Source organism: Columba livia, chromosome 10, assembly GCF_036013475.1.
Source record: "Columba livia isolate bColLiv1 breed racing homer chromosome 10, bColLiv1.pat.W.v2, whole genome shotgun sequence".
NCBI lineage: Eukaryota > Metazoa > Chordata > Aves > Columbiformes > Columbidae > Columba > Columba livia.
Window position 1 is genome coordinate 1,334,376 of NC_088611.1, and position 22,268 is coordinate 1,356,643.

At 42.5% G+C, this 22,268-nt stretch overlaps 1 protein-coding gene across 4 annotated transcripts in view; it reads left to right on the plus strand.

Annotated features, from left to right (window-relative positions):
- The window catches only part of PPARG (peroxisome proliferator activated receptor gamma), a 53,919-nt gene extending 38,514 nt beyond the window's left edge, over window positions 1-15,405 (plus strand). For 3 of the 4 annotated variants that reach the window (XM_021288012.2, XM_065074426.1, XM_065074424.1), the window contains exons 5-7: window positions 4,383-4,582; window positions 7,350-7,800; window positions 14,812-15,405. In XM_021288012.2, the coding sequence (XP_021143687.2) occupies window positions 4,383-4,582; window positions 7,350-7,800; window positions 14,812-15,059 (899 nt within the window). In that variant the 3' untranslated portion in view covers window positions 15,060-15,405. 4 annotated transcript variants of the gene reach the window in all.
- The last annotated feature ends 6,863 nt before the right edge of the window (window positions 15,406-22,268 follow it).

Consider the following 22,268-nt stretch of genomic DNA (forward strand, 5'->3'; position numbering starts at 1 on the left):
GCCACAATGCTGCTCCGTGTTTAACCCCTCATTGCTCAGATTGCATTCTGAAATACCACTCAACAGAAGTTTGGTTCTTTCATTTTAGAAATTCCGTTAATTTTTTTTCTCTTCTACTAAAACTGCCCATTATAGGAGCTGGTTTTATCTAATTAGCAACAGAGCACACATGGCAATGTGTCTTTGTTATCAGCTCCATCTGGGCACGTGCTGCCAGCAAACTCAGGTGTCTGCCCTGGCTCTCTCGGGTGTTTTCTAGAGTAACAAACTGTGTTTATAATCTATTTAGGGACTCATTTGTGCTCAAAAAAAAAAAATCCATAATCTAGTCTAGGAAACTTTATTCTCATAATTCGCTAATTATGTCAGAAAACTTCCAAGACATGTATTTTCATGTTTAAAAGTGGATCATGAAAGATCCACCTGCGTTAATCCATCCTAAAGACAGACTTTTACCCAGAAACACGTGTGGAAATGATAGATTGCTAATAAACATACAATCCACACATAACACAGCACAGGTGCTCGTTTTCTTTCAGAGTAATCTTGGCATTTGCACAGACTTGCTATACAATTCAGTGTTACCTTTGGCAGTAGCACTTAGTTCTTGTGTTGTTTGTAGGGGCTTTTCCTTTTTCATTTACACAGAAGGAATTTAAAATAATTTTTGTTTTAAAAGAAACTACAACTCTGATCTTTGTAGAAAAATCAGCATCACGAGATAGCAAATTTCTGTGCAGCTTTACACACACACAGAATCACAGAGTGTCAGGGGTTGAAGGGCCCTGGAAAGCTCATCCAGTGCAATCCCCCCATGGAGCAGGAACACCCAGATGAGGTTACACAGGAAGGTGTCCAGGCGGGTTGGAATGTCTGCACAGAAGGAGACTCCACAACCCCCCTGGGCAGCCTGGGCCAGGCTCTGCCACCCTCACCACGAACAAGTTTCTTCTCGTCTTTAAGTGGAACCTCCTGTGTTCCAGTTTGCACCCATTGCCCCTTGTCCTGTCACTGGTTGTCACCAGAAGAGCCTGGCTCCATCCTCCTGACACTCCCCCTTTCCATATTGATCCCCAGGAATGAGTCCCCCCTCAGTCTCCTCTTGTCCAGCTCCAGAGCCCCAGCTCCCTCAGCCTTTCCTCACACGGGAGATGCTCCACTCCCTTCAGCATCTTGGTGGCTGCGCTGGACCCTCTCCAGCAGTTCCCTGTCCTGCTGGAGCTGAGGGGCCACAACTGGACACAATATTCCAGGTGTGGTCTCCCCAGGGCAGAGCAGAGGGGCAGGAGAACCTCTCTGACCTACTGACCACCCCCTTCTAACCCACCCCAGGTACCATTGGCTTCCTGGCCACAAGGGCCCAGTGCTGGCTCATGGTCACCTGCTGTCCCCAGGACCCCCAGGTCCCTTTCCCCTACACTGCTCTCCAACAGGTCATTCCCCAGCTTACACTTTAATCACACGTCATTTGATATAGTCTTCCTCCTGGCTTTGGGCTTTATCTCCAAACCAGATAATATACGTAAAGGTGCTTGCATTCATAAAATTTAGCGCAGTGAACTCAATGTTCTGATTTAACATTCATGTTCACAGGTGGTTTTGTTTGTATATATAAAAGTTACACAAATTCTCAAACACACAGAAACAAAAAAATAGGTATTATTCCAGCAAGAAAAATACTGAAACAGGTAGCAAAGTAAGAACTAATATTTGGGGTTTATAGCACTTTTCATGAGGAGATCTCAAAGCACTTTTCAGGAAAATAAATATCACCATCACAAGCAAAATAAAAATAAGTGATATGTTAAAGAAGGTATCTATACCAGAACTATTAAGAGCAAAGGAAATATCAACAGCATGATGAACTCCAATGCAAACTCTAAATTAATGGAAACACCGGAGCTTATCACACGTGCCTGCTTTGCAAAGGTAATTTGGTATCCTTTCTTGAGGATAACAAACACACCAGAGGAGTGATGCTGGACCACGCCTAGTCCATTCCATTAAAGAAATAAACACAGTGTAAATTGCCATTTATTATATATTCTACACCGGTGCTATTGTAAACCTTTAATAGAGAACTATCAACAATATGTTGTTTAGGAATGCCAAATCACCAGCGTGAATACTGTAATTTACTTGCCAACAGACTCTTGGCCAGGAGACGAGGTGGCGCACAGGAATTGGGCTGTAGGATAAGGGGCATGTTTAGAAAACACAGTATAGGTACTACACTGTCATACTGAAAACCAAAAGTAAGCCTGTTTTAGAGTGCAGTGACAGTGCACCAGTGGATGGGTGCAGTTATGTGAAAACTGCCACGAGTTTCACAACAGAAACTCTCCCCCTTAATTCTGGCAAACGTGCTTGAAAATGTGGGCACTGGTCTGGTGCCCCTGTGTGAATCCCTAGAAGGTCTTTGTTACCTCCTTTCTGTCCTTTGGCTAAGTGGTAAAACGATTTTATTTAGTTATTCTCTAACGACAAAACTCTCTCTGTTGTGAAAATTCCTCATCTTTTCAATAAAATCTCTACATTAACCAGTTCTATTTCTGTAGCCAGTGTCACAGCTGGTATACACACTGTGGTATATCATTAAGAATGTTCCAGTAGATGATTAAAAGAGGAGGATAAGGAAAGAAGAAGAAAAAAAAAGTAGAAAAAATATGTAGCTGAATTAATTCCTTTGTAGCTATGCTGAATTTTGAAATCTTTTTATGTAGGTTATATGAAGTACCAATACGAACTCTCCTTGTGTTTGGTATCAGGATTTTGTACATCACTAACATTACCGTATGTCTATCCATCCACATTGACTCTTTACAGCACGGTGTTGGTCTCTCTGAGCCGTGATAGGATGCCATAGCAACTAATCTCAAGTTAATAATATTTCTGTCAATGTTTTGCTCTCGGAAGAAAGTAGGGTAGTTATGTCTCCCTCAAAACTCTTGTTAGTAGCTGATTAGGAACACTTAGTGTTAAAACACATATGCCATGGTATATATGATCCAAACCAAAAATCAGTTGGCAATCATTCAAGATTTCCCATATGAAAAAATTACAAGCAACAGATATTTTCATGGGGAAAATAAAACAGAAAGTGCTAATTTGCACGTCTTGAACTAGGTTTCCTTTCCTGCTGATTTTTATTCTGACATGTTAACTCCGATATCCAAGCGAATAGGACACACACAGCATGCGCATGCGGAGCCTCGGTGTGCTGAAACAGAAATGTGGTCCACTTGTCAAAATAAATGACCAGGGAACAAGAGAACTGTTCGACAAATATAATATATGACAAATGGGTTTTGTGTGGTTTCTGACACAATGATTTGCTCTTGTAAAACAGTGGCATTTTTGTCCATCAGCACACTGCAAATATCTTCATAGGAGGAAAGTGGTTAGTTATTTCCAAATTAAACCTGCCTAGTATAATCATTCATATGTATGATCTTAACAGCACTTTGACTTGATGCAGGGAAGACACTAACTGCTGAAAAAATGTTTATAATACTTCCAGTTCTTCCTAAGGCCAAAATGAAAACCTTTCTTTCTTCCTTCTGTCTTGTGTTTTGATGCTCTTTTGTCCTGCTTTAGTTTTGTAAAATAAGATAAATTCTGTTTACTGGCACATCGTGTGATAAACCAGTCGTGATCTTGATGTCAGTCTCCATGTGAATGGATATCGCTGTGGGCAGTGAGTACAGGGGTGCTGAAGCGGGAGGTTTCCAGCCACTTCACCTCGGTGTTGAGCAAGTGTTTCAAGTCCACAGGCACACAGTTACCATGAAGAACTCAGCCTTTTCTGGCTTTTTTTATTCCCTCCACAACCTTCTTTCTCATTCCTTAATTCTTTGGTAACACTTTATAGCACTTCCTACAGTAAGTTCTGTTGAACTAGTGAGGAATTTTTTCCTGCAAGGCATGTGACTGTTTTGTTTCTAAACAAATGAAGAATCCGAGATCCATATGGTGATTTGCGCAAAACAATACGAAGCTGAATGTGGTTCCTGCCCTAAGCCAGCAGAATGTTAATACCCTAAAGATCCTTTACACTTCGGTTAGATGGGGAGCAGAATCAGTGATTTTCACAGCTGTGTCAGGTGAGCTGGCAGCAGGTTTGCTCTTCCAAGCAAGATATTGTATTCTTACTGTTTGGACACAGGGTTTATCTTCTCTTTGGGATTTGTTTGTGTGCATTTCTTTAAAGCACCTGGGCTGCTTTGCCTGTGTTACTGGAGAAAATGGTCTTTCTCTTCCTTGCCTAAGGACTGCTTTGTAAAATTCCAAGAGCTCCTAACAACAGGTAACATGAAAATGTATTCAAATACGGTTTTTTAGGTGCAACTATAGCCATAGTAATCGCTTGTCATCTTCTTCAGCCATCAGGTTTGGGCGGATGCCACAAGCGGAGAAGGAGAAGCTCTTGGCAGAGATTTCCAGCGACATCGACCAGTTAAACCCTGAATCTGCTGATCTCCGAGCACTTGCCAAGCATTTGTATGACTCATACATAAAGTCCTTCCCTCTGACCAAAGCCAAGGCGAGGGCGATCTTGACAGGAAAGACGACAGACAAATCAGTTAGTTCCTTTTTCTTTTTCTTTCTTTTGAGTAGATGATTTACCACATTGACAACACGTCTTTAAAAACAAAACAAAACAACAAAAAACCAAAACCCACCACCAAAGTTTGCTGTTGGCAGTGACATATTTCAAGCTGTGCCTGAAACACAGGAAATGTTTTTAGATAGGATAAGTAAACATTATTTGAAAAAACTCCAAGTTCACCTAATAAAATACTTGAAACCAGGACAAGAATGTGAAGGTCATCTTAACCTTTTTGTATTCTCTGATCCGCTCTTCCCGTTTTCCTTCTCCTTCCCCAAAGGTTATCTTCCACGCTATCTGTTCGAGGTGCCTAGCTAGCTGTCGGGAATTAAAGCATCCGTATCATGGCATGTTATCGTAGCGTGTCATCAGTATCAGCGGTACCCAAAGGAATCATCTTTTCGTAACTGTCCGATGGTCCCCGCACCGACAGCGTGGCTCGCCCTGGCTGCCATGCTCATTCTTGCGATGCTCTGGTGGTTTCCTGCAGCTCTCTGCGTTCTCTTGGGTCAGGTCCAAGCCTGTGTCAGTGTGATTTGAATTCTAGGAGAACATACAAGAAAATATTTGAAAATTAAGAATGTGTGTATTTGTGGGTTTCTTTGGAAACTTCACTGGCAATACGTAACGATCTTCTGTATCAGGGAGAAGGAGGATGGATAAGATCTGATAATTATGATCGATTTTAAATTCTGTCATTATTTCAATACCTAAAACAGTTTTCCAAGACTTATAACTCTTAGTTTTATATATTTTTGAGAATGACTGGCAGAAATTTTATTGTCAGGGTTACAGCAGAGACTGTATTTTATTTTCTTTAATGATTTCAAAGACAGGAAAGAATTTGGAGGCTTTTTAGGCTTTTTTTTTTTTAAGCCAATTAAAATCATAATTGAAATGTTGTCCCCAATTTAGTTGTAACCCTCACATCAAAACTTCAGATACGGTTGACACTTACAATTTGAGTAACTTTTCCTCACGGAGTACATGAAGTTAGAACTAGCGCCGTTTATTTCCTCAGCAGGAAGCTGATGCGCTGAGTCCACTCGAAGGTCTTTGTTTTTTCCAAGCCTTCCTTTGGTTCTCTCTCTATATCAGAAACATAAGCTACTGGGAAAGAACCAATACAGCAATTTAGTTTTTTGGAAGTGTGCTCTTCAGAACTATGTACCTGCATTGGGAATCAGAAGCAGGGTGTGTAATTATATGTCTTGTTTCTTCCTCTTCATCCTGGAAGCATCATCCCCAGGCAGCCGGGTCCTCTTTCCTGCAGCTGCCGCGCGCTCTGGGACACGACAGGAGTCTGGGCAGCGTTACCTGTGGCTTGGTCGTGTCCGCAAGTGGCACTAATGCCGTGCTCAGGGAGCAGATGCGTGGTGTGCCATCCGCGGCGTCCTGCTCTTCCCGGGGAAGCTTGGAAACTGTGCCAGATTATAATGCAGTAGTTAAAAAAATAGACTTAGAATTCAGCTTTTAATTGCCGCAAATTTTCAAGTCTTTAAAAAAAAAATGACACTGAAAGACTGACAGTATTTAATGGTTACACCTCTTATGTTATTTGAACTGTTAACTCTGGGCAGAGTTTAAATTTATGTTGTTTTTTAAGTGCTGTGTCATCTGCATGAACTGAAAATGATTGGATATAGATATTCTTGGATATAGAGTGTTCATACTCTCTAGTCCAGTTCTTGGTGTATAATTCCCTGTATTTTAATTAATTATTCAAGCATGTTAACAAACATATTAATATCAGTAGATATTAGTTCAGTGCAGCAATGAACTGTTTAGTCATTTACAGATATATTCAAGATATTCAGATATATTCAAGAAATCCTCACTTAACCACTTCTTTAAAACCAGGAGCTTTTCCTGCACGTTCTGGATCCCAGTGGAATTTTTCCTGGCACTACATTTTCTAACCTGCTTTCAAAATTGATTTATTCCAGTTGAGTTTATTTCACAGTCGGACTCACTCTTGTGTTCTGAATTGTGCTGCTGTAGTTTGTATCACATCATTTGTGTTTTCCTTCCATTGACAAGCTGAGTTTAAATATACCCTAACTTCATTATTTTAAAAGGAATTAACAGCAAAAGGTTAAGTTTCTAACATAATCAACACCATAAAGTCAATATTACTTGCAGTGCTTTCTAGAAGGATAGAACTTGAAAAGAATATGGCAGTACACGAAGGAATTTAATGTGAATACCCTCTGTCTTTCTACCACAAAGAAGGGGTATCACCAGAAGTGATGATTTACCACAGACATGTCCCTGCACACTTACTAGATTCTGTTTTATAGAAGCCATTAAAGTTCAGGTAAAAGGAGCAACAGTTTAATCTTTTCTTAATAAGCATTCAAAACTTCGAGTTCTGGTATTACAGAACTTTTGTAAAGCAAAACAAAAAGGCAAAAAATCGTGGATATTTCAAAATAGCGTTCTAACCCTCCACCCACCAGTTATCCAAACACTATCAGCCAAAGCCCTATTTTTAGCGGACAGATTCACAGCACATGTGAGAAGTCCTTAGGAACGACTTGTCCCTCCTGTGAATCATTTTAACTTTGTGAGGATATTTGCTCTAATGGGTTTATGAAGATTTAACCCTCTGAGGTCAATACGTTCCTCATAGATTCCCAAGTGTTTTCCGACGAGTTGTGCTTCTGCCTCAGCTCCTCAGGAGTCCGATGTTCATAGAAAAGCTACTTGAAAGTAAACTGTCTTTTCCTTTCACTTGTAGCCGTTCGTTATTTACGACATGAACTCTTTAATGATGGGGGAAGATCAGATCAAGTGCAAGCACGTGTCCCCGCTGCAGGAGGAGAACAAAGAGGTAGCAATTCGCATTTTCCAGCGGTGCCAGTTCCGCTCCGTGGAGGCCGTGCAAGAGATTACGGAGTTTGCCAAGAACATTCCAGGTTTTGTGAGTCTTGACCTGAATGATCAAGTAACTCTCCTGAAATACGGGGTCCACGAGATCATATACACGCTCCTGGCTTCTCTGATGAATAAAGATGGAGTTCTTATATCTGATGGACAAGGATTCATGACACGGGAGTTCCTGAAGAGCCTGAGAAAACCTTTTTGTGACTATATGGAGCCCAAGTTCGAGTTTGCTGTGAAGTTCAATGCACTGGAATTAGATGACAGTGACCTGGCAATATTTATAGCTGTCATTATACTGAGTGGAGGTAAGTGCTGTCTTATTTCATACGATATTTTGTGTAATACAATTGACACGTGTAATTCCTGTCCAAACAGGAAGCTGCTCAGCACTACAGGACGGGAGTGAGTTTATTTACACATATTTTTATTAGTTTTCAGCTTTCTTGGTGGTTTTTTTTGCCTTTTTTTCAGTTTCAGGCAGAAACTGAAATTGTAAATGACCCCAAATCAGTGATGGAGCTGGAAATGCCGGCTGAGTCAGCAGTTCGTTCGGTTAGGAAACAAAATCAGGACTATCTTTCTGAAAACAGGAAGGGTGGAATTTCACTGGCAAAAGCTTCGAAACGTTAAAATTCTGCATGAGGATTTTTTAAACCTGCAATGAGATTGTGCAGCTGCTGATTGTACACGAACAGAATCACACAGGATCACAGAATGTTAGGGGTTGGAAGGGATCATCTACAGCTTTGACTCCGTGACAGTTTCAAAATACACGTGGCATTTGGCTTACAGGATTTATGGGGAGGGTTTTTTTATTATTGTTGTTGTTTTGTCATTTCTGCAAGGTTTTATTTGCCTTTAAAAGTGGAGGGTGGGGGGAAACAATGCATTTCTCAGGGAAACGATGTCACCATAGGCCTGAGACAAACAGGCATCGTGTGTCTGCTCTGTTCAGGTTTCCTGAGCTGCTCGGTTTGTATTCGTGTTTCTGGACCGTGCTTTGTGCAAAGCATGGAATGGAAAGCCCAGGTTCAAGTGTTCTAAAACTGCATGAAAAAGACACTGGATTTTCAGCTTTTTTTGAAGACAGTCAGTACGTCCTATCTGATTCTGAGGTGACGTAGCTATTGTATTTTGTGAATTAGTGACTGCAACCCAGATTCATTTCACTTAGAAACCTTCCACCGAGAATCCGAAATATCAGATAGGCATATCAGGGCAGACTGAAGGTCTTTTACTTTGGCCAATATATCAAGATAGTGATGTTGCACGAGAATCCAAAATATCACAGAATCACAGAATCACACAGAGTGTCAGGGGTGGGAAGGGCCCTGGAAAGCTCATCCAGTGCAATCCCCCCATGGAGCAGGAACACCCAGATGAGGTTACACAGGAAGGTGTCCAGGCGGGTTGGAATGTCTGCACAGAAGGAGACTCCACAACCTCCCTGGGCAGCCTGGGACAGGCTCTGCCACCCTCACCAGGAACAAGTTTCTTCTCATCTTTCAGTGGAACCTCCTGTGTTCCAGTTTGCACCCATTGCCCCTTGTCCTGTCACTGGTTGTCACCAGAAGAGCCTGGCTCCATCCTCCTGACACTCCCCCTTTCCATATTGATCCCCAGGAATGAGTCCCCCCTCAGTCTCCTCTTGTCCAGCTCCAGAGCCCCAGCTCCCTCAGCCTTTCCTCACACGGGAGATGCTCCACTCCCTCCAGCATCTTGGTGGCTGCGCTGGACTCTCTCCAGCAGTTCCCTGTCCTGCTGGAGCTGAGGGGCCACAACTGGACACAATATTCCAGGTGTGGTCTCCCCAGGGCAGAGCAGAGGGGCAGGAGAACCTCTCTGACCTACTGACCACCCCCTTCTAACCCACCCCAGGTACCATTGGCCTTCCTGGCCATATCAGATATACATTTCAGGTCAGATTGAAGGTCTTTTACTTTGGCCAATATATCAATATAGTGATGTTGCGCGAAGAAAATTTTACCCAACTGTTTTGTGTGTATTTTGGCTTCAAACAGTACTACAGATATCAATGGGAGGAATGTGCTGAATGTTCTGAATGCGGCTCCTCCACAGAGCAACGCAGAGGATTTTGTTATTAAATTATGTCGAAGCAATCAAAGACAGCAACCACATGCTATTGTTCTAAAAACAAACGTGCTGTTGAGAGCGCGCCGTTACGTATAGCTTCGTTTAAACTCACGTACAATTACTTCTAGCACTGTGTCTCATTCAGCAAAAATGTGGTATCACAATTTGGTTTATTAGAAGAACTAAATCCACTTCAAACAAGTGCAGTTCCCAGAAGTTGTTGTCTTGTGTAAACCTTTGAACACAACGATCCCTGCGGACTCTGAATTAATTCAGGAAGGAAGAATGTCTTAGTGGTATATTTTCAGTGGGATTTGATGGGGGAGGAGAAATTCTACAAGCCTGTTAGGGCACTGCACAAAACAGGCCAATACTTTGTGTTTTCTAATAGAATGAAGTTTGACAGATGAGAACCAGGCCTCTCAAAATCCACCCCTAATTGCAGAGAGGGAACTGCGATCTGCCAAGCCAGGTCTGCTGGGCTTCAGGGCTCTTCGCTTTACATTAGAGGAAATAGGAATGATGTGAGTAATCTTACAACTGGGATCTCAGGAGGACAACGATCCACAGAAAAACAGATTGACTGCGCTGAACCGGTTTTATCAACAAGTCTTTCTTCTAAAAATGATTTGTGAACAGAGATCCATCCATCAAGAACTACCTGCATTTTTAGTTAGTTCTTAAATAACTCTGAAGCAAATTCATTTAAATATAGAAATCCATGTAAATATAAATCAGTGCTTTCTAGAAAAATCCTTTAATTTCTTGATAACAAAGATCTCTCACTATCTTCACTCATAATTTCTTTTTTTTTCCTCAAAAAAGCATGACCGCTATTTATAAAAACTGTCTATATTTTTCTTTAAAAATAGGCTTTGATGCCAATTAAAGAGTGGCTTTTATCATGAAACTTACAGTCAGATATGATATGGATTCAACTGTATGAATTCTGTGGGACTATAACGTGTGGTATGGAACTGAAATCCTATTTCTCAGATATCTCAGGTGCTCTTGTTTCCGTAAGAACTATGTCCTTACAGCATTTCATTTCCATGCATGCTGAACCAGGATGATTTCACTGAAAACAGGCTTTCCAACCCAGCTCATGCCACCTGCAGGACTTCACCGGCTGCAGGAGCACTGTGATCTTATATCACTTGGAGAAGTCCCGCGTGCAGTTATCTTACACGAAAAGCGGTTTGTGAGACACAAGCAATGGGGCCAAACGCTGGGATTCGAAGTGAATCTGCTGTTGCTCAGCACAGTGAGGTTCGTCCCGCTGGCTCCACGGGGCGAGAAAGGAGGGACAGAGACAGAGGATTCCAGCTGGAACATGCCGTGTAGAAAGCTCTTCATTGTGAACTAAGTGGTTGGAACCCTGTGAAACGGCCCAGCCTTTTGATATCGAAACAGTCGGGTTTGCGTTATGTATAAGCGGCTGACAAATTAACTGTAATAGCAACAAAGTGGAAGTACTCCCACTTCCCCGCAGCCTTGTTCTGTCTCAGTGATTCCAAATGGCACCCTGAACTCATCGTTGCAAAGCTGACAAGTTGTTCTTCATGTCGGTGTATTGCATTTCAAAATAATGCTGCAAATGGCCAATGAATCCTAGTATTCGGAATTTACTGCTGATGAGACAGAGAGCAGAAGAAGATACCTCATTTTTACAAAAGAAACGCTTTATGGCATTAGCAGCAATGCTGAACTCTCATTGCAACATTCTTTTGCTTCTGGTAACTTTGAAAAATATGCTTTGGTAAAATGAGATTTGGAAAGGATTTTCAGGGAGATGCTCTTCCTCCCTGTTGTGTTTCATTGTGTTCCTCTGTGCCCCTGAGGCCAGAAGTGAGTGCCATGGTACACATGTTAAAGAACTTGAAACGTATTTAAATATATTATACATACCTGAGCTGAAATGAAGTGTGTCATAAGAAGAAGGTTTAAGGAGAATGAGCTGGATGTCTGGATTTGAGCAGGAGAGGCAATAGTCCCAGCCTTATTGGGATAACCCACATTCGGAAACAGAGCAAGCTCAAGCGGGTTGTTGTCATATAAAGAAAAAGCTCAAAAGCTAATCTTGTGGCATTCTGAATATATCATGGGTAGACTTGAACTTCTGCGGATTCCCCTCTGCAGTGCTCCGGGTGCAGCGCTGGTGGGGATCGCAGTGGGGGTACCCGGGCGGGCCCCCCTGTCAGTCAACACGCAGCCAATTCCATGCTTGAATTCAGAAATGTCGCTACGTACACGTTCTCTAAGCGTGCTCCTTACAGTCAGTTTTAATCCCTGACCCACTGCTCCTTGTTTAAGGACACTTTATCCAGTCATCTGGCTGCGCTCTGAGGTCAGCGACATTTGAAGTGTTATCACGGAATAGTACCAATAAATAGTTCAGATTCGAGTGCTATACAGCAATCCCGCTCTGGCAAACCTGTTAGGACAAAAGCCGCTTCCTAATCAGACCAAGAACTGCAGATAAACCCCGTGGGCTGTGAACCAGACTCCTGGGGAGTGCAATACACGTGACAGTATCGGAAGCAAAACCTCCAGCTGCTGAGTCACATCTGCCTCAGCAAAAGCAGCGTTGTTCAGTCGGCCACCGCTTCGTTTAGAATGTGCATTTAAATGCAAAACACACTTAATCAAGGATATTAAATCGTAAAGGCATGCAGAGGCCAAGCTCGTATGTGAGGGTGAAAAAGAAAAAAGTCATTATTGTTAGGAACGTGGAAGAAGCATCCAAATCTGTAAGTAAATAAAGAAACAAAATCTTTTTCCCTGAGGTAGTATAGAACATCAGTTTCCACCAAGTCATGCTGTTGGCACTCAAAACTAGGGGACTATTGGCCTTTCCCAGTCACTGTGAACATTTTCTTTCTCGCAACAGCTCCCTGCAGAATGTTCAAACCAAATGCTGTATGACAAGAAATGAAAACCTAAACAAAAACTGGATAAAGAAAAGGAGTAATGAAAAGTGGTACTGCCTTGGCATCGTCTGGGTGGATAAAAGGCGGGATGCAAATAGCACGTAACAAAATCTCAGCTTCAATAAACCCTCTTCGGCAGCAGAGGGGTTTAAAAGTCGTGTCCAGTTCACATTTAGTGCTCTCTCACCTTAATCATTTCAACTCTCCTTCCTTTGGCCTCTGTGACCCGATTTCCTGGTACCATAAGAACGTCCTGCTAAAGCCATTGTTTGTGTCTTTGTCTTTCCCTTCCCTCCTCGGCCCCTTTGCCGTGTTCTCGTGGGCTCTCCAGCGGCGTTCTGGCTGCCTCGGCCTCTCCGGGGGCCACGGGATCACATCGACTTTACCACCATTGCTGTTTCTTCCTATTCTCAGCCCAGTTTTCCTCAAGGATTACTCCTCATCACTTCCTTGGTATTTTCTTCCTACAAGCCACATCTATCTGGCGCACCTTACTACACAAAACACACCTTCTGCTGTAATAACCTGATGGCTCTGGAGCATATATAAGAGCATCCAAACAACTTGAAATATACTATAATACCTGTATGTTAAAGCTTTTGCAGCCTATGGGTTTTTTTTTTCTGATTTAGATATGTTTCTTGGAACAGAAACAGCATTTTCCTCTGTAAGAAATTTTTACTGAGAAAGTATAGCAAACTGTCAACACCCAAAAAATAATGTCCGTATCCTCAAGTTCTCATTCATGAAAAATCTCTCTTGCCTTCAGTGGGAATTTTCCTTCCTCTGGAATTGCCGCATTTAAAAATAACATCTGATGATCCCCTCGGCTTGTGTTGTAGTCATCTCTTCTGACTCTCGTTCCACTGGGTCATTATAAAACCATCAGACCGGGTTTTTCAAAGAGACTTTAGGGTTTTATGCTCTTAAATTGCACTCAACTGCCACCGGCCACGGGCACCCGAATGGGGGCTCCTGGGGATGTTCGGTCCCAGCGCTGATCTCCCGGGTTTGTCCCCTGTCCCCTGGCCGCGCTGGGGAGCACAACGTTTGAACTGGGTTTCAGTTCTGAAAAGCTCACCCCCCAGAAATTCCCACCATCAAAGAAGCAGGGGGCGAATGGAGATTAATCTCCGAGGAAATCAAGGGCACGGGCTTTGTGCTTTCTGATTTTTTTGTATCGCTGCGCGCTGAGTCATACCCAGCTAGTTCAGAGTTCAGCTGCGACACACAAGCACGATTTAAAGCTATCGCAACCCAAAGCCAAAATGATTAACAGCGCTGATGTTGGAAAGCTTCTGAAAGATATAAAGAAGGCAACTAGGTTTTGCAGCACATTGAGGGAATCTAAAAATAAAAAGTCTGCAATTTATCCAAAATTAACGAAGTATCTTTCAAAAATGACTAGATAATATTGCCAAAGAAAATTAATGAAAAGGATCACAGGTAATAACAGATTGTTACTACAGATCAAGCCCTTGTCCTTTCTGAAGTGGAAATGTTTCCTTGGGGCGGCGATGCAGGGCTGGCTATAGGCACTGCTTCTCATTGATCAGCCTGGAAATTCATTGCATGGCTACCCAGCAAATGTTTGTTCTTGGGGTATGTTGATAACCAGGATGCATTACCCCATATACAGTAGTTCAGCAGTAACAAATTACCGATGGTCATTGTCGTAGGTGAGGACTTCATACCTAAGCTGTAGAATCAAATAATCTATTATGTAAAATTAGATAACAAGTGTTACAGATTATGTTAAATAATAATTGCAGCCACTTAGGAGAAGGCATTTGGGAACAGACACGGATAACAGAACAGCTATTATTATGAGAGATAATAATGGTTAAAAAGGAAAGATTTTGCTTCTTGCCGAAGAATAAGATATGGCGGGAAGCATTTTTAACAGCAGCAACCACGTGCAAATCCGTCTGAGTGCATGTTGATTTTCCAAAAGTGAATTACCTGGCACAGACTGTATTCGCCAACTAGATCTCGCTCTTCGTGTCCACAGACGCTCCCGGTTTACTGTGCAAACGCACTGCAGTGTTGTGTAAACCTGCCTGGGTGTCTGCGCCACACAAACACTCGACTGGTTCTCAGACTGGTTCTAAAACTCCTGCAAGCAAATTCTAGTAAAATCTTACAAATAAATCCATTAGGAAATTGTCAAAGAGTTCTCAGGAAGTGCCACATGTAAATGCTTCGTATACTAAGAAATCTTTAAGAAATGAATACATGAGCTCGATGTTTCCGTATTCTTGCTAAACTCACGACTGCCGCTGTTTTCCCTAGATCGCCCCGGGTTGTTAAATGTGAAGCCCATTGAGGACATACAAGACAATCTGCTGCAAGCTTTGGAGCTCCAGCTAAAGCTCAATCACCCCGAATCGTCACAGCTCTTTGCAAAGCTGCTGCAGAAAATGACGGACCTCAGACAGATTGTAACGGAACACGTGCAGCTCTTGCAAATAATGAAGAAAACGGAGACAGACATGAGTCTTCATCCACTCCTTCAAGAAATCTATAAAGACTTGTATTAACGACCATAGTAGTTCTGATCCGCTGACATAATGTATGTTCTTCAGATTGCACTATTTCTTTGAGGGAAAACTTTGCATACCTAAGAAATTACTGTGAAACAGCATTTTAAAAGAGAGAGCTTAGTATAGTAGATCTATTTTATGCATATTGTTTATAAAGACACATTTACAATTTACTTTTAATATTAAAAATATCTATATCATGAAATTGTTGGCAGTATTTTCAGAATTAATTTTTTAAACTATCTTCTTAAAATTGCTTGTCCAGTATGATTGATGCTTCACTGAAGTTGGTTAAGCATGCAGTTAAGTTTTCAACTGAAAAATAAAAACCTTTCTCCTTAAACATTTCTAGGGAAACGTTTTAAGCATCATGTTTGATTTTGTGCTCCCAAGGCAGCAGCAAAACAACAATAAAACTGAATCACAGGTCGGTGTAACTTCCTATGAGAGTTTAAAAGGCAAATGTTGCAAATTTCGGGTCCGACAATATTTGTGCCTATCGTAAGATAATTGGCACTGAAACAACTTTCCTCACACTGTCCTCCTCCTCAGTACTGACGTGCGTTTCCCTTCCATTCTCGTTAAGGCCACATTTACTGGTTGTGAGTGTGACCCCTGACAAAGTCAGGCAGGTGTGGCCCACGCTGGGGGAGCAGAAGAGGGCACGTGGGGGAAGAAAGCCGCTGACATAGCGTATTATTGAAGTAAGGAGCAGTCCTCAATTGAATAGTTTCCTCACCATGCCCACATTTTATTTATATAGCAAAACCTGTGCCTCAAACTTAGTGAGACAAGCCCAGTGGTGATGCAGAAGTGGACCACGAGGTAACGTAAGTGTAGATATGAGCAGACTGGATTTCCAGGGAGTACAAATTGGCCTTACTCCCAATCTAAGCCGGTGCAAATTGTGCAATCAAGAGGCTGACAGAGGCAAATATTGCAATAAATCCTTGAGCTCACGCCTTCCACACCTGACGAGTTTCCTGCTGCTATATTCAGGCAACATCTGGGCCTGCGGTCAGTAGTAAGCACTCTGCCCACCAGGAACTTGGGAGAATCGCATCGTTCCGCCTCAAGGTTTAAAGCGCAGAGGTGAAATTGCAGGGCGATGAAGTCAGCGTGAGCTTTGATCTTTGCTAGGTTGGCAATAAGATCATTTCAGGTAGCTCAGGAGCGATTGCCCTGAAGGAACGCTGCGCGTTAAGGCGGCAGACGGCAGGTTTCCTGTGCGGTTTGAGTCGCCAGCCCAGCGTCACGTTCCTACAGGAGTGACATGCACGCATCGTTCGTGGGGTGTTACAATTCGAAAGAAAATCTTCTCTCTCTTGGTGTTTTAAGTTGTTTTCCACTGGACACTGGCCATTTGAACTGTTGCCACCTCTCAGTGGGAGAAGCTCTATTTAATTGCGGAGTTCATCCCCTCCTGGAGGAGGACAGACCAAAGATTAACTGGCACTGAGAGGGACCACAGCTCCAGCGCTGAACTCCTATAATAGTCACACAGAGCAAAAACTATTCATCTGCACCTGCATTTCGTATCCAATCCCACTTTAAACTGGCTTCCTTAGAAATGCGAGTTCAGAGTTGGTTTGAAATAAAGAAGAACTCTAGGGCACGTTCTCGTGTAAGCAATATTCAAACTGGTTTGAGCAGGCCGGTGGAAGAGACGCACCGGCACTGGAGCCAAGTTCATGACTTCGTTACAGGAAAAGCTTCTGTGTAACCAGGAGGCACGTTAACTCAAAGAGCTTAATTCTACTTTATTGAAAGTGGTGATAGGTTTGGAAGTAGCAGCTGAGCAGTGACAGTGTGTAAGCCATTCAGTCCAGTATGGACGTATACAGTCCATACATTTTGAGAGTGGTAGCGTAATCATAGTCAGAATGATCTAAGGATTAAAGAGAAGACAGTTTTGCAGGAACAGGTGTTATCCTTTATTAGGATAAAGGGGCTGAATGCCCCAAATCCTACACAACTGTATAAGCTGCTCTAATAAAATATATTGTTCTCCCTACATCCTGTCTTCTCTTACATACTGATAGTTAATCACTATGTTTTCCTCAAGCCATTGAAAATGTTAATTTTTATGTGAATTACTAATCACAGAAATGTTCCGATTCTAAACAGTTACATCATGGTTAGGAAGTTTTGCCTAAAATACTTTTCTACAAGAATAGGTCTTCAGGGAAAAATGTTCATTTAATGGACAATTGCTCTGTACTAATTTTGAACAAATTACTGTTGTGAGGATATGAAAACATTTTCTCAAAAAATAGCATTTTCTCTTGTGAATTATATTCAGAGTTTTGATCTAATTGTAAATATGTTCTGTTTCTATGGGACTTTATTTATTAAAAACAAAAAACTTGCTAATGGGAGTTTATAAGTAGGTTGCGATACTTTCAGACTCTCCCGAGTTTTGGTCAGAGAGGGCCATGCCATAAATTAACAGTTTGGGTTTTGATCTCCAGTGCTACTAAAAACATTTAAGAACTCCAAACCAGAAGCGGTCAGCTGGTATGTGCTTTCCTTTGAAGAACGCCTGTGTTTTCCTGTCCCCCCTTAGTCACCTCTTCACGACGCCGAAACGCATTCAGGGTGATGTGCAGAGCGGCACACCGGTCCATTCCCACGGGGCTCGAGACTTCTGAGCTGCTATTCTGCCTTATATTTGACACTGATCTGCTTCTTCGGCAGATAAAGGTGGAGGTAAATCATGCCCAGATAACGCCAGCTGGTGTGGCTGCGCAAACCAAGCATCAACTGGTCATCCAAATATTTCTTGTGGAAGCTCAAAGGGCTCTATTTTACAGGAAAAAAATCACTTTCTTTAGACAAAGTTCATTGGTGACCATCTCTATAGTGAGTATTGATCCCAGTGTCCTAAAACGAAAGTTTAGACGAGAGAAAAGCATTTCCAGCGTCACCGTTATTATAGCAAAGGCAGCTGAGACCACTTGAATCCCCGTTTCCGTAACAGCGATGCAAACCTGTTTCTCCTGGTAACGAGGTAACCCCAGCGCTGCGGGAGGAGCAGCTGAGCCGGGTGTTCCCAGCATCGTCGGCTCCCAACAGGAGCCCGTGTGATGCCGAGCCCGGCGGGAGCGCTTCCTGACGCCGCTGTCACCGCTTGTGCTCCAGAGCTTTACGAGTCCCTGGGCCTGCCCGGCCCTGTTTCCACACACGCGCTCCGGGTGCCAGTTCGCCCTGGTACAGTTAAGCCCTGGGGGATCAGGATTTAATATTTGATTTGCAATTGTAAACTCTGTCTTGAAGTTGAGTGCGTTTTCATGGGAGTTTTTCCTCTTAAATAAGAGGTGATATCTTTCCCTTAAACAGAGATAACGTCAGCTTTGTCAACAGAAGCAATACAAAGCTGCAGCTAGAGCTTCAGAGAAGGAGGAAAAAAAAAGTGGGGGGGGAAATCCCCAACAAACCGGGCTCCTGGATCAGCAGCTCAATCGTATACCCGTTGAATGCTTCAGGTTTTCATCCAAGCACTGGAAGAAACGATGTGCTTCACTTTGAGTCCCATTGCAACTGCCTTGCCCGGGGTGGTTAAAAACCAGCTGCATAGGTGCAGCTCCAGCTACATGAATGCAGCAATATACCTTCACACTCACCAGCACTAAGTAGCCCTGAAAACGTTGAGAATTGTGGGAAAAACAGTTTTTGATTCTTCATTTTGATAGAGATGTGAAATTAGAGTGGTGAAGCAGCAGGCCTTAAACATTGCTCACTGGCTTTCGGAAAACGACCGGCAGCCGGTGACTGACCCAACAGCTAAAGGGGGGAAAAGATTCCAAGATTTCAGACGCAATATCTTATTATTATGTATGTGTTTGTGCACATGAGCAAGGACACACGTAACATTCATTCACAGTGTAGCTCCTAAGCAGAAACCATTCCTAGTCATCTGTGGGTGGAAGAGCTCCAGACACTAAAGAATAACTGCTGCTTGTCACCTTTCTGCTCATACATTCAGAGAGGTGCCTCAAAATACATACCACTCCTTTTCCAGTATAAAAAGAATATTTAGATATGAGTATTTTTGCTTCTGATCAGCCTGCGTTCCCATCTGTCCCCCTGTCTGCCCAGTCCTGTCCTGCCATGCTCCTGCTTCTACACCGTACAAATTCATCTGCCTTTCTCCTCACCCTGGGAGCTCTTGTTTCATGCATATGATACACCCTCAAGTTTTAGTGCTGAGTTGGAGACGGGTACAAGCAACTGTGTTTTTTACATTTCTACTTTGCAGCAGCCAGTTGTCTTGTGAGCCTTTGTGTTTGTAGAAGTCTTGGTGTAACAAAGCCAGAATGCAGCGTCTATACGTGGACAGGCTCCCCAAATAGTTCAATGCACAGTGTTTCTTGTTTGATGTATCAAACCCATGCTAAATTATTGCAGGAACACAGTCTCTATAGTGCAGCTCATTTAGATCATAGAGCTGGAATCTCTGGCCAAGGCTTCTTCTGGGCAAGCCATACTCAAGGCCTCTTAGATCTTCAGGGTTAAATTCTTCAGGACTTCTTTTAAATGTGAAACTGATTTACTTCAATAGATTTTTGCAAATTGCTAAAATCGCTTCTCACCTCTCAAGTGGGAGAAGTTTCTAATTATGATTTTGCTAACTGAATATAACTTCCAGCGCCGCTTTCGAAAAGTGCCTGTATGGTGAAGCAGAAAAAGAGCTTTTTAGCTGCAAATGAAAATAGCCCGTCTATTGAGCCACATGTTGGTTAAGGACCTTCTTTTTAATTATTGAGCTTCCTTATTGTGCTGGAAATGGGCAACATTTTCACCCGAGCGTTGGCCAAGAGGAATATCCATCGCTCATCATATTCGGTGCTGTTACCCAACAAGGTTTTTTTAGTTCAGTGGAAGCAGCGAGGGAGAACGTGCTCTCCGGGGGCAGGGAGGGAAGCAGAGCCGCGCAGCACCATTGGTTCCCACCCGGGGAAGAGCTGGCAGGGCAGCAGGAGATCTCGTCCCGCTTGCTGCAACGCTGATTAAAGCATTCTGTGGTGTCAGCAGATCCTCGGTTTGTTAGTGCGAACTCTCAGCTGGCCATATCCTGCCAGATTTGCAAGCAGAGCCTGCCAAGCCATCTCAACAAAAATGTAGCTTTAAATATTATAAATGATGCTGCATTTTGCTGTGGAAATGTTTCCTGAAAAGGCTGTTCCAAAACATCCTTTATTGTTGGGGGAGGGGAGCAGAAGGGGCCTGGGAGAGGGAGGAAAAAGAGCTACTTTTAATAGACTTTTTTTTCTTTTGAGGCCAGAGATTCATTTCACATCATTCTGCAAGACCAAATGGATTTTTTTTTTCCCAGTGACTATAAAACATTGCAGTAATAATTTTGTATGTAAGTTTTGGCAACTGAGCTTGGGGTGGGAGGAAGGACAGAGGGCATCTTGTTTTATGAAGGATTGCAGTGAGGGATTTTGCAATTGATCAGTTAGTAGAATCTTTTTTGGTGGACATCTGCTTGCTGGCAAAGGAGAGCTCTCTTCTTCCCCTTACACTAAATGAAAAATCACAGCAGAGTGGAGGAGGTGGCTCTCATAGCAAGGCCAAAGTGTGGGGTTCTGGCCTCGAGAAAAGGCTTTGGGTGTCTACTTGATACCAGGATGGTATCACAAAGTGTTCAATGAAATCTCTCCAAACCAGCTGTTCTTGTGAAACTTTGGTTGCTAAATTTCCTTCTTTTTGTGTATATGACCCAGAACCCAAACCTAATCTACATGAAGAGTTCCAAACATTTGTGCAGATGCACACAGAAATTAAAAGCTCTTCAAATTCAAAATCCCAATTCTGGCCAATTTGTACATGGAGGTCCTTTTAAAAAGAACATTGCCTCGAGAAATTCCTTTGCGGTTCAGCCTCATAACAGAATAAATCGGAAGGAAAGGAATGATCAGAGTCACGAAATCAGCAGCAGATTCTGATGTGCCCAATCCAAGAGTCCACCCTAAGAAACAAAGAACAGTTCTGTTGCCGTGTGTCCGAATCCAGGTTACACTTGCTGTCTCTTAGCTGAACTTTAATCGAAGGATCTAGTAGCTATGTAGCCGACCATTTCTACACATCTTTTATAGCTCCTTTTTTCTTTAGTTTTCACATTTAACAAGAGTGGGTTTTGCCAGATGGGCAATCAGCACAGGGGAGCTGGTGCTCTTACAGGCAAGACAAGTGCCATGCGGGCTCTGCCGCATCCACACTCTGCACATACAAATACTAGGTATTTGGACTCTATGCATTTTAACAATAAAATGTAAACAAGGGTAATAAAAACCAGATACAAGGAAAACTGGCCTTTCAAGGCGCTTTGCCTTTGCAAGGTCAATTCACGGAATAAGATTCCCTGAGTCTTATTAAGCTTGTACTTGCAGTCCGATGGAAAAAGGTACTGCAAATGACTATCAAATTTTTTTAACTATTACAAATAAAATATAATAAATGCTTAGTAAATTAATATTTTTTTATTTTCAGCCGTTATTGAGAAAAAATAAAATGTACAAAGATAACTGAAAATTAAGTCACGGGCAGTTCTTTCCTTTCTGGGTGAACTCTACAAGAAGTGATCTTTGCATTTACCACTGTGATGCAAAGGTCCAGAGTCCGCTGGCAAGTATCATTCAAATCTGGTATAATGTTGTTAAAGGCAATAGCATTATACCAAAATGAAATTATAGTGGATGAAATCACAGTAAAAAATAGATTTTGAACTCATGACAGAGTTGTGAAGGTAGTAAGTAGGAGTTATTTGGATAGGCTAAGTTCCGAAGAGGGGACTTTTGGCACGCAGAAATGAAAATCCTGTGTTCATAAAGCGGGTATTTTCTGAACCCTATAAGCATAACCTTTAATTTGCTCTTTGTAGAAGATTGCGAGGTGCTTACCTGCCAGGTGCAATATAAGAGCAGTGTATTTCTACCTTGTGCTACCACAGTAAATTGTCATTACCGGAGATTATACAGCCTCATCCATATGTTATGAGGGAGGGAACGATGGGCCGTAAAGCACCCACTTGTGATGTTTATAGGTGTCCACTCTTCACTGCACTTCATTTATACATAGTAAAGCTGTATACGTGAACTGATACCAAGCCTGGAATGTAATTAACCGAGTTATATAGAGTTTGGCTGCAAACCTTCTGAATCCAAGGCAAATTCTCCAAAACTGGAAGTAAACCAAGAGTGT